Source organism: Anarhichas minor, unplaced genomic scaffold (assembly GCF_050575085.1).
Source record: "Anarhichas minor isolate MPS153535 unplaced genomic scaffold, ASM5057508v1 ptg000074l, whole genome shotgun sequence".
NCBI classification, from domain to species: Eukaryota; Metazoa; Chordata; class Actinopteri; order Perciformes; family Anarhichadidae; genus Anarhichas; species Anarhichas minor.
In genome coordinates, this window is record NW_027466520.1 from 2544536 (window position 1) to 2559123 (window position 14588).

The window sequence follows — 14588 nt, forward strand, 5'->3', positions numbered from 1 at the left end:
AGGGTATTTATTTTTTTGTCCATTCCCTTCGGTTCGCATCGGAGAGTAATTCTTCACACACGTACGGGGAGGTGAATTTGTCGCGGGGCCCGCTCACGGCCTCTCGAGGTCCTGTAATGGTTGTGTGGATTTAAAACAAATAAAAAGGACCGAGGTCCATTTGTTAAGGACTGTGACTCGCAACGCGAGTCCTTGCCCTCTATGTGCAATGTGTACGTGCAGACATGAGGTGTGTGTGTCTGCAGCAGGTCAGAGTCAGCAACACATGTTCTCCATATGTGAAGACTGTGTGAGAGAAGCAGAGAGTTCGTCATGAGGCTGGTCAACGTCCACAGAGAGAAAGACATCCCTGCTACTTAAAGGACCAGTGTGTGGGATGTAGGGGGATCTATTAGCAGACATGGAATATAGTATTCATAACATTTGCATAAGTGTATATCACATGAAACTAACAATCTGTGTGTTTTTGTTGGCGTAGAATGAGAATGGACACAAACCAAACACTGGGTTCTAAAGAATTCCTTTTGAGTTTTTAACATCACCTGAAGGCCATTGTAGTTCTCCGACACAGAGGGGTATTCAGTTGGTTGCTAGATGCTATTAAATCCTACACACCGCTCCTTTAAATCAGCACAAGAGCATCTTCATGCGTTTCCAAAATGTAAACCATTTGTTTATAAATGCTTTCCTATTAAATGTAGTCATGAGCATTTGGTTCTATCGTCTGTTAAACGTGATATCTTCCAAATATTGGAAGGACGATGCAGTCCAACCCACTTGCCAGACAGATTGTGATGTTGGACACGTTCAATGTTTGATGACAATGTTTTTCAATGTTAAATGCTCTTGTCTTTTAATGAATTAGTCCCATTATATCTGCACATGGCAAACAGAGTTTGGTTGAGCTTTGTATTTGCGTAAGGCTATGTACACGGTTATGTCACGGTTAGGGCTCCCAAAACACACTATGATTAAGGTGTGGATAGATACGTTGAGCACAGGTGAGGTTCAGGTATGGTTACGCAAGAAAAAATGCTGAAGGTCAGAGAAAGTGAAATAAAATCAATATCACAATGCTCCCTGCGTTAGAATGGATTAAGCAAAAAAGACTTTAAATATTCCTCTTGGAACAATATATCAAAGGTGAATTTCATCCCAATTTAACAGTATAAAATAACTAAAACACAACAATAGATCCCCTAAATGCTACACGCTGGCCCTTTAAACAGAATAAGACCTGTCAAAGTGCCTCCTGGTAAATTCAACCAGCATAACCAGGTTTAAGCACGGAGCTGCGACTCAATGCAACTAATTCCAGCCGGGACACAAAGACGCGTGAGCTCGGTCCACACAGCCACAGACCTGAGCCTGTGTCGGGGACAAGAGACAAGGTTGCTGATGCAATGTTACGCTTCAGTGGGCCGACGCCATTCGACAGGACGCCGGGTCAAAAAGGCGAGCAATGAGAGAAAAGAGAAAAGGGGGAAATAGATCGGAAGAGGGAGGACGGGAGGGGTGTTGGTGGTGGTCGAGGGCTCGGTTGTATTGAGGAGCTCTTAACAGGTCAATGGAAAGGAAAGGAAGGCAATTCCAGTTCGTGAGGAGTTCTGGAAACAGCCGAGGCTCAGTAATGGATGAAAGGATAAATAAAGACTGGCCAACACAGAAGCTCTACAGACACACAACTCAATTTGTTAACCAACACTACACGTCAGTAAGTGCTATGACGCAGTGTGAACCTACTCGAGTATCATTTCAACTAGAACAGAGTGAGAAACTCTTCTAAAATAATCTGATTGAATGATGGCTGCATTATTCCTAAACTCGAGTGGACCTGCAGGGCGTCGGCTGTTATTTCATGCACTCACCGACGGCCATACTGTGTAATCAGAAGCATGTGCTCAAAATCATCGAGGACACCAAATTAGATGAGTCTAATTTAGATGCTTATGATGCGTAATTGCAAAAACACGTCTTTATTAGAGAACAAAAAGAGGAGTGAATAATTAGCCTTTAGAAATAGCTCAAGCAGACTTCAAGCATGCGCTGAAAGCAATACCTCCTTTTAACAGTGAACACGTACCCATAGAGAGAGATATCAGATGAGAGTAGCAACATGTTTAGATTCAAACCAACAACCCGATAGGACATCCAGTACTTTTCCTCTCACGTGCTACTCAAGCAGCGACACTCAAAACCCTTTCCTGTCTGTGTAGGATTCCAACATTTTGTCTCTTCAGACGCCCTCCATTAATAATGCACAATCACACTCCGCTCTATCACAGATAGAAGGCACAACTGCCATGTTCAACTCCGAGCAAACCTGACAATAAGAGACGATCCGTTTCCTATTTTTAACCCACCCCTTGTGCTGCGGAGGTGAAATGCAACCCTTCTGCGTTTCAACATCGAAAAAAACAACATGTCAGGGCGCCCCTGAGATTTCGGAGTTTAATGTCGGGGCGGTTAAAAGCGTTTCAGCCGGAGACACCTGGCATAATGGATTCACCTGGAAAAAAGCAAAGTTTGGAGGAGACAACAGAGAAGTGCTTTTTTTTTTTTTTGTTTCCGGAAAAAATAGAGGAATAACAGCACAAGGGCGTGCTTTGTTCAGCTGTGGATTGTTCCGTGTTGATGTGGAAACCTGTGTATCTGCCACCAGTCATTACCTGCGAGGGAACTCTGGTCTCTGTCTTGTGGAACGGTGATTTGTTTGGGTGCTGAAATGAGTATTCTCCAGACAGACAGACAGACGTTCCAGGAAGAGGTCCAGACCGATAAGTGGTCTGCTGTCTGAAAACGTTGTAAGACGACAACTGAGCCATTCTGTTGCATTATTGGCCTGTGCCATACAGTTAATTCCAGGATGTTTTAGCTGTGCTGACTAGGCTTGGGCGGTACGACGAGATTATTCAATTATGCAACGCCCGTTGTGAATATACTCAGTCCATCTTTTTCTCTTGCTTTCGCCATTTCCTTTACCGCTCTGTGGTTATGGCTGTCGCATCATTCCTGTCTCAGGCCATGAAATCCACATCGCTAGCCTGTGACGAGAGAATAAATCCACGAACGCGAGCTGCTACTGTTAGTTCTATAGCAGCCACTGGTCCACAGCAACGGCCTCGGTATGTGCAGGCAGCCAACCCATGAGCACTCATTCTACTGTGAACTTTACTATTTACAGTGTGCGTAGATAAAGACAGCGACAGCAGCAACAATGACACAGCACTGCACAAGCAAGTGGTGTTCAGTAAAAACTCAAAAAATATTTAATTTGCACAGCACTGAAAGTTTACAGCCGTCAATATTAATAGCGATTTTCTGAAACTGTCGTGTATATAAGTTTAAATGATGCTTTTTGCATCGCATTTCATCTGTTTTTTCGAGCCAGAAAACAGCGGCATCAATTATTTATAATGGAGAAGAGTAGCCGCTGCTAATTGCTGCCGTCTACCTAAGTTGTTGTTAAACGGAGGACTCAAGGAGCAGACGGGGATCGAACCGTCAGCGCTGAAGTTAATGGATGACCCACCACACCGGCTGAGCCACAACATCCCACAGTTGTTAAAATACGGATACATCTCCCCACAAGGACGAATGTTGGAATGGCTGAACATTGAGATGTTTATATTATAATACACCTCTTCAGGTGAAATACATCACAAGGAAACAGACAGAATTATGTTTCTGGTAATGTCATTTTACCGCACAAGCTTAATCAAAATGTCTTTTGGCTGCAAATGCATAATGCTCATTCTCTGTGTGGGTATGTTCCTGTTCTTCACGTGTTAACCCGAGTGTTGTTTGTTCACACATATCTGATACGGCTCAGGTGTTGAAATCTACCTTATGGTGTGAAATTAATGCTAATGCACAAAGTTCATGTACTATTTAAAGGGGACAACCTCACTTGTTCAGAGCTCGCCCACATACATTTGAGTATCTGGAGTGCCTACAGACTGTGAAATAAGATGAACCACTCGCTTTTTGCACATTTAAAGCATGCAAAAATGCTCTAGTAGAAACCCAAAATACAATTATGAACCTGAAAATGAGTACGATATTGCTCCTTTAACACTCTTAGATTTTTCATTTCAGACTATTGAGGGACCTGCCCGAGGTGAGCTCTGTATCCCAGCTCCTTTAATGATTGATTTCTTTGTGTCTGCTGAAAGCTGGAGAGATGGTAAGTGTCTTTGACCCGCAGACAATTTATTAAACTACCTGATTTATTTCCCTACAACAAACGCTTTTTCGGAAATGGCTTTGTTGAGCTTGCAGTACGAAAAGAACGAGATCCATCAAACACATGTAACGTTAAAGGGACAAACGCAAACAAACACTGACGCGTGCATCAGTAAATGCAGAGCAAACAAGACCAATAAGTGCTCATAGATAACTACTGCAGTGTGTTACAGTTTCCTTTCATCCAAAGCCATCACCTATAATGAGGGCATACATTATTACCCTGCCAGTGTTGTTGCTACTTCCTCCATTTGACTCGTTGACCGTGAGTGAGGCCGGGAGTCAGGTGATGTACTTCCTTCCATCCAGCTGTACTGATCAGGCCTCTGCTGTGACCGTCCAGTCTGAAGCAGGCTGGGTCACACCCTCTCTTTATTGTCTTTCGGGTACACCATTCATCTCTTATTACATTACAAAAACACTATTCAATTATCTGCTTCTGGTTTTGATCAAGTATCTCTCTGTTGGTCCCTTTGCCTTTAAGGCAAACGCTCTCTCTCGTCTGTCGCCGTCCCCTTCGTCCCTCCGTCTCTGTACTTTCCCTTCATCATCCCTCATCTCCTCTGTATCATTGATTTAACCTCACTTTGTATGACTGGCCTTCTGTCCCCGCAGACACTGCTTCCAGAACGATACGTTACAGCCTTGGAAATGACACACCTCACTCTGAGACAGGAACAGGACAGCCTCTAGTGGTGCACCGCCGGCACTTCAAGCGATGCTTTTTTTTCCTCTCAAACCTCTAATGCAGCTGAGAAATACTGTCTAATGTCAACATTCCTATACTACACTGCTAAATTTCATATGCAAGTGAGCTGTTTCCATTAATTTGAAAGGGAATTTTCAACATTTAAGCTCCGTCAAATGTCAGAAAAGCTATAAGAAGACTATTTTTGGATCCCGGGAGCTCAATACGCTTGACGGATTAGCTTTGATTCACTGCAATATGCTTTAACTTAGAGGAGTACTCTGTGTCAAATCATATGAAACAGACTTTTATATGAATTTATAAAGATTAAGAAAAAGGCATTGATACACATAAGGACCACATCTTAAGCTCGAAACCAAACCTACAGAAGTGAACGAGCCTGGCTCATTTTGGATCCTCCGAGCGAGACGCCAACTCGACTCTTTTGGGAGGATTTTGGGAGGGCCAGACCTAACTGCATCATATAACAGTCAACTCCTGTGTTAAGTTTGATGCACCACCGGTCACACTTATATATTTAAATCACATGTTTGTTGTGCACCAGCAGGAATGCTTGAGTTATTTGCCTCCCTGCTGCTTCCTCCCTAATCTTAGAAACACTGCGTCCAATCATAAATAATGACTAAATCAGCGCTCCGCTTTTCTGACCACAAAAAGTGAAACGAAGCACAGCTCTCCCGGGCCGGGCTCGTGTGTTTGTGCAGGCAGCAAGTGCACGTGTCAGAGAGGCGGATAAGGTGGAAGAGCTCTGCTTAAAACCCAGAAGAGGAGCATTTTGGGGACTGCCTCCCTCTCCTCCAGCTCCTCTCCCTACAGTGGAATCGCCCTGTTAAGAGGGAGGATATGAATAAATTTTACGCTGCGAAGAAGTTATTAATGCCCACCATCTATTATCGTCAGCTGGCTGCCAGAACAGCAACGGCACCACAAAGAGGAACGCAGCACCAGTTGGGGAGTTGCAGACGTCAAAAGTGAGACACGTGATGCCACCTTGGTATTGATGGATGGCCTCTTTTTCCCCAGAGTTATCTAAAGCCTTTCCTCCGTTTACTGACCATTTATTTGTCCATTTCTACAAAGCACAGCTTCCAAGGGACATGACATAACTCTAATAGGGGCAGGGAAGAGTTTTGGTAGCCTTCTGAGATGACTATTTTGATTCAAACTGCCATTATCTTACAAATGCCTTCAGTGAGTGGTCCGGGATTAACCCTCCCTCTGAGCATATCTAATCATTGCTAGACAGAGATTTAAAGCGGATGCAGAGGGAATGTTTCTGCCATTCTTTTAATCAGAGTCCTTTTTCTGCAGTTCTTGACTTGTTATTTGTTTAATGTAACGTTCCCACCATTATAAAACTATTACTGCACATTGCTATTCATTATAAATACATGCACCCGCCCACCTTTTTATATAGAACAACTTTGACAGGAACACATTCAAAATCAACTGCAGTCTCTGTTCCGTCCAATCACATGACTTCCTTCGGCCCGCCCGCCGTGATTGGTCTTCGCATGAGGAGAACAGAGCTGCGCGCACTTCTCCCGCCCTTAATGTGTACCTGATTGGGTTGGCAAGAGCTTCTCGACGACAAATAAACCATAATGCCGTTTTACACAATTCATCATCTGGGGATAAATGGCGCACATGTGAGCGCGTCGCGTTTGATAAACATGAAGTGTTCAAGGGTTCGTTGATGAAGGGGAAATTACCTCGATGAGGAAACAGAGCTGGGGGTCAAAGAGGCTTGTCACTGAAGATTTAGACAGTAATCAAGTGAAGGCTCAGTGCTGTTATTGTTGACGGGAGACATGAGGAAACAATTAAATCTGCTGTTTTCTGATTGGACAAGCATCCAGGCCTGTTATTCCCTTGGTCCCCTGGTTTTTTTCTGTCAGGAGATACTGCAGGAAAAACACTCACCGCACACAGATGCTACCCTAAATTGAGTTTGTGGACTGATGACTCTATCCCTGAGGTGCCATTATTGATCACTCACTTACTATTTACTAATCAACACAATACGTGGCAACACTTTCTGTAATCAGATAGACAAGTAGCCGTTCATCATTCTAAACTAATTAAGAAATTAAAAAGAATTGAGAATTGAGAAGACAGACAGTGTCTAACTTCATACGCACGCAGTCGCCTGATTGTTTGCCATATTCAGTTGGAAGTCTTCCGTGTGTGCTCTCTTGCATGATTTAATGTGGAAAAAAACATCACAAAGAAACTAAAATGTCAACGTCATGATGGAGCTAGAAGAAGAATCAGAAGGATTCATCTTCTGGGGAACATGAATGTCTGCTGACATTGAATTCTGGAGCAGACTGGTGGATCTTGAATCTTTGTTTCTCAAAACCAGAGTAAGATGTTGATCAGGGTCCAACCAGGTTACCATGTTTACTTGTGCTGCTGCTGCTAGCTTCAAACTGGGTAAATGGACATTTATACAGCGTCCTTCTACATGTGAACATTCACACACACACACACACACACACACACACACACACACACACACACACACACACACACACACACACACATTCATACCCTGATGGCAGAGGCTGCCATACAAGGTGCCACCTGCTCATCCGGATCTAATCTAATCCTCATTCCCACACACTCACACACCGACTGAACAGCCATTTAAACAATTACACAAATGTACGCAGCATGTTGACTCACACAGCAGGATATCCTGTCGTACTGTTTTGTTACAGTGCACTCAGCAAACGGTGCACAAGAACCCAACTGAAGTGATCAGGCCTGACAGAAAACAATGAATCAGTCTGTGCAGCAAAGTGCTCAAAGTTAATGAAAAACAAAGTGGGTCGTTGAAAGAGGAAGAAAAAGCAAATAAGGCGTCTTATTATTTAACTGAATCAGATCACAGAATATTTCTCTGTGTAAATGTACAACGCTGACTCTGGAGAAGGCTTCTGATGATGTGCAACATTCAAACTGGTGAAAATAGCACGGTAACACTTTCTATGAAGCCCATGTCTGTTATGTGTTTAAACAAACTTGCAATGCATAATAATCTGCTTATTGCACGACATGATTATAGTGATAAGCATTCATATATATATATCAATAATGCTTTCTAACAATAATAAGTTATAAAGACTTTTATAACTACGGTCAAGTTTCATAATGCTCATTTTATATAGTGCTTATAAATAAAACTATACAGCGATATTATAAAGTATTATAGACAAGGGCGTCAGAGAAAGTGTAACCAATAATACAATATTTAATAGTAAGATTAGTATTGGTTATGGCAATTAAAAGAGAGTCATCTTTAAATAATACACACGCGTACGAGTACTGGACACACTACTTTGAGAGAGTTATGAAAAAAGGAAATCATCTTCAATGGAAATAAAAGGCTTCATAGTGTCTGCGTTTTAGATAACACTGAGAATAGAGACACCGCTATGCTATCGTCACTGAGCGCAATATAGAAAAACTTTTAAATTATAAGCGCAGGACAATATAATATTAGAAACAGCAAACGTGTTATCTGCCTGTTGAAGGAAAAAATGATTCTCATGACTTATTCAAAGCTCTATTATACTGCAGAATAACCTATATATCCAACAGTGAATACGGACATGAAAGCATATATTATATAGAGTATATTTACTTCTCTGTTCTTCACCAGTATTATTTGTGTTATCATGAAATCCAAATCTAAAGTCGGCCAGCTTATTAAAAGAGCATTTCAGGACTCGGCTGTCTCATAATCCATACAGAGAGAAATATCCTCTTTTCATGTGTGTGTGTGTGTGTGCATCTGTGTGTGTGTTTGGCTGATGGATAAAACAAAGAAGGAGAAGGTGTGTGTGCATTAATGTGCAGCAGTGGATTTACCCCCCCCCCCCATTCCCTCTTAATGCAAAGTGCAGGGGCCATTAGACGGCAGAATAAGTGAGATAAGTTGAGAGAGACGTATAGAACTGTGGGAATACGTGACTCAAACCACACACACACACACACACCCCCCCCCCCCCCCCCCCCCCTCACCTATCTGTGTGTAAGAGGTCTGAATCTTAGCAATGCCAGCCAGATGTCTCCTGAGACTCATTACGAACGCGCCGATCACACCAGACGGAGACGGATGAAACAGAGATGTTTACGCTTGTAATGGGGTCTGTGGAGGAAAAGCAGAATCACACCACAGGGACGAAGCAGTTATGTCCAAAAGCGAAGATCTATTTCTTCTTTTTTTTGTCCGTCTTTTTCGCTGGTTTGAATGCCGTCGGAGGGTAAGTTTATAATTAATGAAGATGAAATGTGAGACGGCATTTACGGAGAGCAGAGGCCCAAGTGGGGACCCAGAGGCTTTACATAATATCACTGTCTAGAGAGAGTTGGACGGGACCAAGTGAGGTGAAAGGCTCAAATTCACATTGAACTGTGAGAGTCAGCAGATAAGATCAGTAGTGGATCTTACTTCAACGATCATAAAGGAACCCCAGTACCCAGAGTAGCTGCAGATAGCATGGGGGGGGGGGGGGCTATTTGATTAGATTGTAATGAGTTGTTTCACAGGCTGGGAATCATCATCAGAGAGGATTTCAGACTAAGATCTCCATCAAATGTATTGACAGAGAAGGATTTATCCCCACGATGGAGAATAAGTCAAGCTCCTGCCGAACAAAGGCAATAATGACTTGTTTCAAATGCATTGTCTGTTTGAGGGACACTAATTCCTCTGCTTAGAGTCCCCACATGTAGAACAAAAACTGATCAGTAACCAGTAATCATAGGATCGGAAGTTCAAACTAATCAATCTGACATGATAATATTGTGATCCAGTGCCTCTTTCATTTCCTGCTCCAGCAAAAATGCCCTACTTTACAGCAGAGATGAACATCTGGTACTCTAGTAATCCCGCTCACTGTAGGAGGGGTCGCTTTGAGTGACAGGTGGGTGTCGTACCAGGTCGCTAGTTGCTTGCTGTCTTTCTCTGCAGCATCAAGCTCCACCACCGCTCCACCTCTTCACCCATTTTCAGAGCCAAGATGGCAGAAACCAATGGGTCACGTCAGGAGGACTATGTCTATATTTTATACGATCTCTGCAATCAATATGTATTTTCTGTCAATACATAGTTAACTCGATGTATCTGAGAGGACGAGTTTTGGCATTGGGGGACTTGGTTGTATTCCAGCCAAGCAGATGTGCAACTTAAGTTTCACTCGGTTGAAAAACCTGGCACAGAAGCCAAGTGTCCTTCAGCAGGACAGCGAACCCCAACCTGCACCCAAATTACGTCTGATCCCACATTAGCCAAATGTCTAAACTACAAATATGACTGTGATCTTGGTGAGAAACTACACAGCAGAACAATAAGGCAGCAGGTGCTGGAGATGGGAGGAAAGAGTTGGGAGTAGGAGACCACGCGGCAAATAAATGAAGGTATTTAACTCACACTTACAATGAGTGTAGTGAAGCCAACATTTAGCACGCATTAATAAGAGACACAATATGATAACAGAGAATGTGCTGCAGTAAATGAAGGCTTTTGTTGCAGAATGAGACACTCATCTGGCATTCTTATCTGCCACTAAGAGCCGAGTGTGACGGAGAAGTGCTGTGCAGGGATGGAGCAGCAGCTGAGGAGAAACGGGTGGATAAAGTTTTGAAGCGGCGGAGCGGGGCTGTGCGGCGGCCCCCGTGGGGAGGCTGAGTGAGTGAATGAGCTCTTCATCCCGGTGGGCTCTACTTCTCATCCACGCAGCATGATATAAATGTCACCTCCACCACACACTCATTAAGTCCACACAGCTGGATAGATGCCAAAGCTTGGATTGACATTAAAAAAAAGAAAGAAGGCGGAGTAAGACTGCTCTACAGATATATGTGTAGGTACTGTGTATATTGAATTGGTAGAGGAAGGTCAAAACAGCTAAAAAAAACTCCACCAATAAAAGAATAGAACAGAGATCACATGATCACAACCTTGCCCTGTGATAATCACCACACAGGCCTGTACTCACGCCTCTCTCTGTCTGACGAAGCTCTTCTTCTATCCCCCGCCACGCTCTCAGGTTGATGAGTAGGGACTGTACATCACTGGTTGTATTGATTTTAGATCATGTCGGAGTTCTCTCCACCAACAAACACAAAGACAGGGCCTCAGGTCAATAAATCAACCTCATGTTATATTCATGTACACCTCAACCAGAGTTTTACCTCCTGCGGCGTACTGTACCGCACTACAGTCAGCTGTGCAACACAAGCGAGCAAGCAATCGCTGAGACACAGATGTTTGGGTATAGAGAGAACTTTAAACATGAGAGCACACATACATATATAGAAATATAATGCTTAGGTGGAGATTACTAATGACAGAACGTGCTGCGAAAACAAATGACCCTTGAATTATTATTCTATCCGAGTTACTCACACAGCAGAACTCCTGGACAAGTTATTTAAGTTGTATGTGCCTTTATTCTGACCTTTATGCTTTAATGAGTCTCACATTTGATCAAGAGCTTTACCTCCAGGTTAATTCTCTAACTTGTCGATAACATTCTACATGCAAAGAGAGCTCAGTGCTCAGAGCGCACACAGGACAAGCAATCAACTTCCACCTCTGTACCGAGTCAAATCACTGCTCTGTGTTTGAGATTAAAGAAGCTGAAAAGATCAGAAAATGTTGCTCATTTTACAAATTCAATATTATATTATGAGCGACACTGTTACAAATACCAGTTACTGGTCTCTAGTTGGTTAAAAGCGTATCTTTAGCATGCTAGACAGCTTATTGTTAGTAACTGAAAGTTATTGTCACTACTTCAGAGATGATAACAATGACGTCACATTTCAATTTGCAGAACATCTCAGTGTTCAGCCTCCTAAAGTAGATTTATGTCTGTTTACAACGCGAGTGCTGCAGAGGACACACTAATGATAGTGAGACTGCTCAACTCTTTTATTACAGTTAATGTTGGAGTATAATGTCCACGGAAAACACAGAGTCAATTTGTTTCATTTCTACAGATAGCAGCCTGTTGGAGGTGTGTTATATTTCCATTGACATTGTCATCCTACCCGGCCTGTCCGACAGTTTCTCAACAGAACAATGATCAAGCTCTTTGGCAAGCTCCAACACCAGCCAAACACTGAAGCACGGAGTTTTGAGTTTATTTTGCAGACAGAAATGACAGCAGATACAAAAACATCCGATGCGCAAGTCAGACCCACAGATTAGCACGTAAAAGCATAACGCAACACTTATTTCCAAACATCAAATACACATAAATCAAGCTACTAGACACAACATGCATTCCAAAGTTATCTACCTCGAATATTTCACATATATTGCTTTCAGCTTTTTGGCTTTTGTGATAAACCACGCCGAGCATTGCACAGTCAAAAGTGGCACTAGATTAAGGCTACAACCAGCAGCTTCCTTCTCCTGAAATTAAACAATCTAGTGCAGCGAGACAGCAATCTCAACTCGCTGGCTGATTTCTTCAGTATTCCCATCTCACCAGTGGGACCCTGATCCATAGTCACCCCACACTAGTCTCTGATTCAATACAGTCCATTCTTGTTTTCTGGTCGTCAAATGGAGCAAGGAACCTGGACTTGTCCAGACCATACTTAAAAGCTGATTTTGGGGGCAAAAAATAAATACCAGAAGACTGCTGAGAGAAACAACAGCAGACAGCAGAGGGACAATGGCATCCATCGATCTGAAATCCACCTAATCTAGAAGATCTATCCATCATCTGTAACCACTAATCCTTTACAGGGTTATAGGGGGCTGGAGCCAATCCCACATTGGACAGGTCGCCAGGCAAGTGATCTAGAAGATTAGGATCTTCTAGTTCACTTGCCTGGCGACCATATGGCGATACAATGATATTTAGAGTACCTCTCCTCTTTTCTGTATCGCTGTTTTGCTATCTCGGATGTGAAGACTCTATTGCTCAGTTTGCAGATGGAACCTTGTGATTCAAAGTCACACTTGGGCCTTAAATACCACTTATAATAATGATGGCAAGGATTCAAAAAGGTCAACGTATTCACAACAACAGACAACAGACTGTTTTATAATATCTGGAGTAAACAGACTAATAAAAACAGCCCCATAAAAGCTCTTTGCCGTGAGTTACTGTTTCAGCACCACGGACAGCGACAACAGCGGGCGACAACAGCGTGCGTCACTGTTTCAGCACCACGGACAGCGCCACATGTCTGCTCGTCCGACCCGAACACTTGGCAGCGGTTTCAGCCTCAGGCAGGTGCTTTGGACAACAAACACGTATTATAATACCAAGGTGACCCTGCAGAACTGGATGACATTCAACTCACAAACAGTTTAATATAAATATTTACAGATATTGAGCATATATTTGGAGAAACAAAAACAAGAAAAAACACCCAAAAGAGAGATAATAAGGCGGATCCTGGGGAATGTTGTATGACATGATTTAAACGTTAGTGCCACTCATTCCAAGCTAGACTTAAACAGCATCGGGACACGTGCAAAAGCAGCGCACGATCAGCGTCTAAACGTGCCGCTTTACAAGAGACGCAACTGACGCGTCACTCATTGACAGACAGGCCAACCAATTGATGCATTGACGCACAAGTTTGCCAAGTTTGCCTTTAAAATTGGGGAGTTGTAATGAACAGCAAAGGGGCATTAAGCAGACCCGTTCTTTCGTATACGTTTAACATGAATACGGCTATATCGTGCTATTCCAGAGTCGATCACTGCGTAAAACTAGTTGGTCCCAACATGAAACCGGACAAGCAAGAGGTCACGGCAGCGTTAAGTTTCTTACGTCCTCGTCCTCGCACTGCTGACGGTACTGAAGCCGGGGTCGCTGGCTCTCCGCCGCCCTCTCCCCGTCCACACCTTGCCCGAGGAGATGGCTCTCCTCCGGAGGGTTGGGGAAGGATTTGTTTGTGTCGATCTTGCCGGTTAATCTCTGATACAGTGACGCCATGTTGACTGTTTGTCACACACAAAAAGTCTCTCAATAAATGCAACAACAAAAAAAGTCCAAGTCAGAGGAGGTCAATGAGGACGGGATGAGGTAGTGCGATTAGACGATGCTCTAGTTCAGCTGGAGAACAACAAAGACTCCAAGCTGTGTTCAGGATTCAGATCACGTACTTACAGGCTGGTCGGCTTTCACCGATGCTGCAGCGACGCGGCTTCCACACTTTCACAACGTGATGCAAAAAATAAAATAAAAACAACGGAGTGCGGGTTACTGGAGAGACCGGTAAAAGCTGTCAGGATCCGGACCCGTAAAACGGAGAAAGCCAGCCTCAGCGAGATCCCGACTCCCTCTTTCCCTTCCCTCGTGGCAGGAAAGAAAGTGACCGCTGATAAACGTCCGGGGACTAATAGGTCTTTGCATTACAAATGAGCACAGAGACCTGCAGATGTGCCCGAGCAGCTGCGAGCGACGCAACGCCACAATAACAGATCAGATATCAGAGGTTCGCGGTCGAAACTTATCATGAGTTTGCAGATAGAGAGGAGCTCAAGTATCTCAAGTATATTAGTGTCTCATCAGTGCCTCCGTTCGGGTCGACAGATGTGTGGTGCGGAGAACAAGAGTGCCCCCATGTGGAGAAAGAAAAAGAGGATAAAGTT

At 43.4% G+C, this 14588-nt stretch overlaps 1 protein-coding gene across 2 annotated transcripts in view; it reads right to left on the reverse strand.

Annotated features, from left to right (window-relative positions):
* dpp6a (dipeptidyl-peptidase 6a) overlaps positions 1–14139 on the reverse strand; it is a 116119-nt gene extending 101980 nt beyond the window's left edge. For both annotated transcript variants that reach the window (XM_076080397.1, XM_076080396.1), the window contains exon 1: positions 13765–14139. In XM_076080397.1, the coding sequence (XP_075936512.1) occupies positions 13765–13929 (165 nt within the window). In that variant the 5' untranslated portion in view covers positions 13930–14139. The remainder of the gene's footprint in view (positions 1–13764) is intronic.
* Positions 14140–14588: the final 449 nt, after the last annotated feature.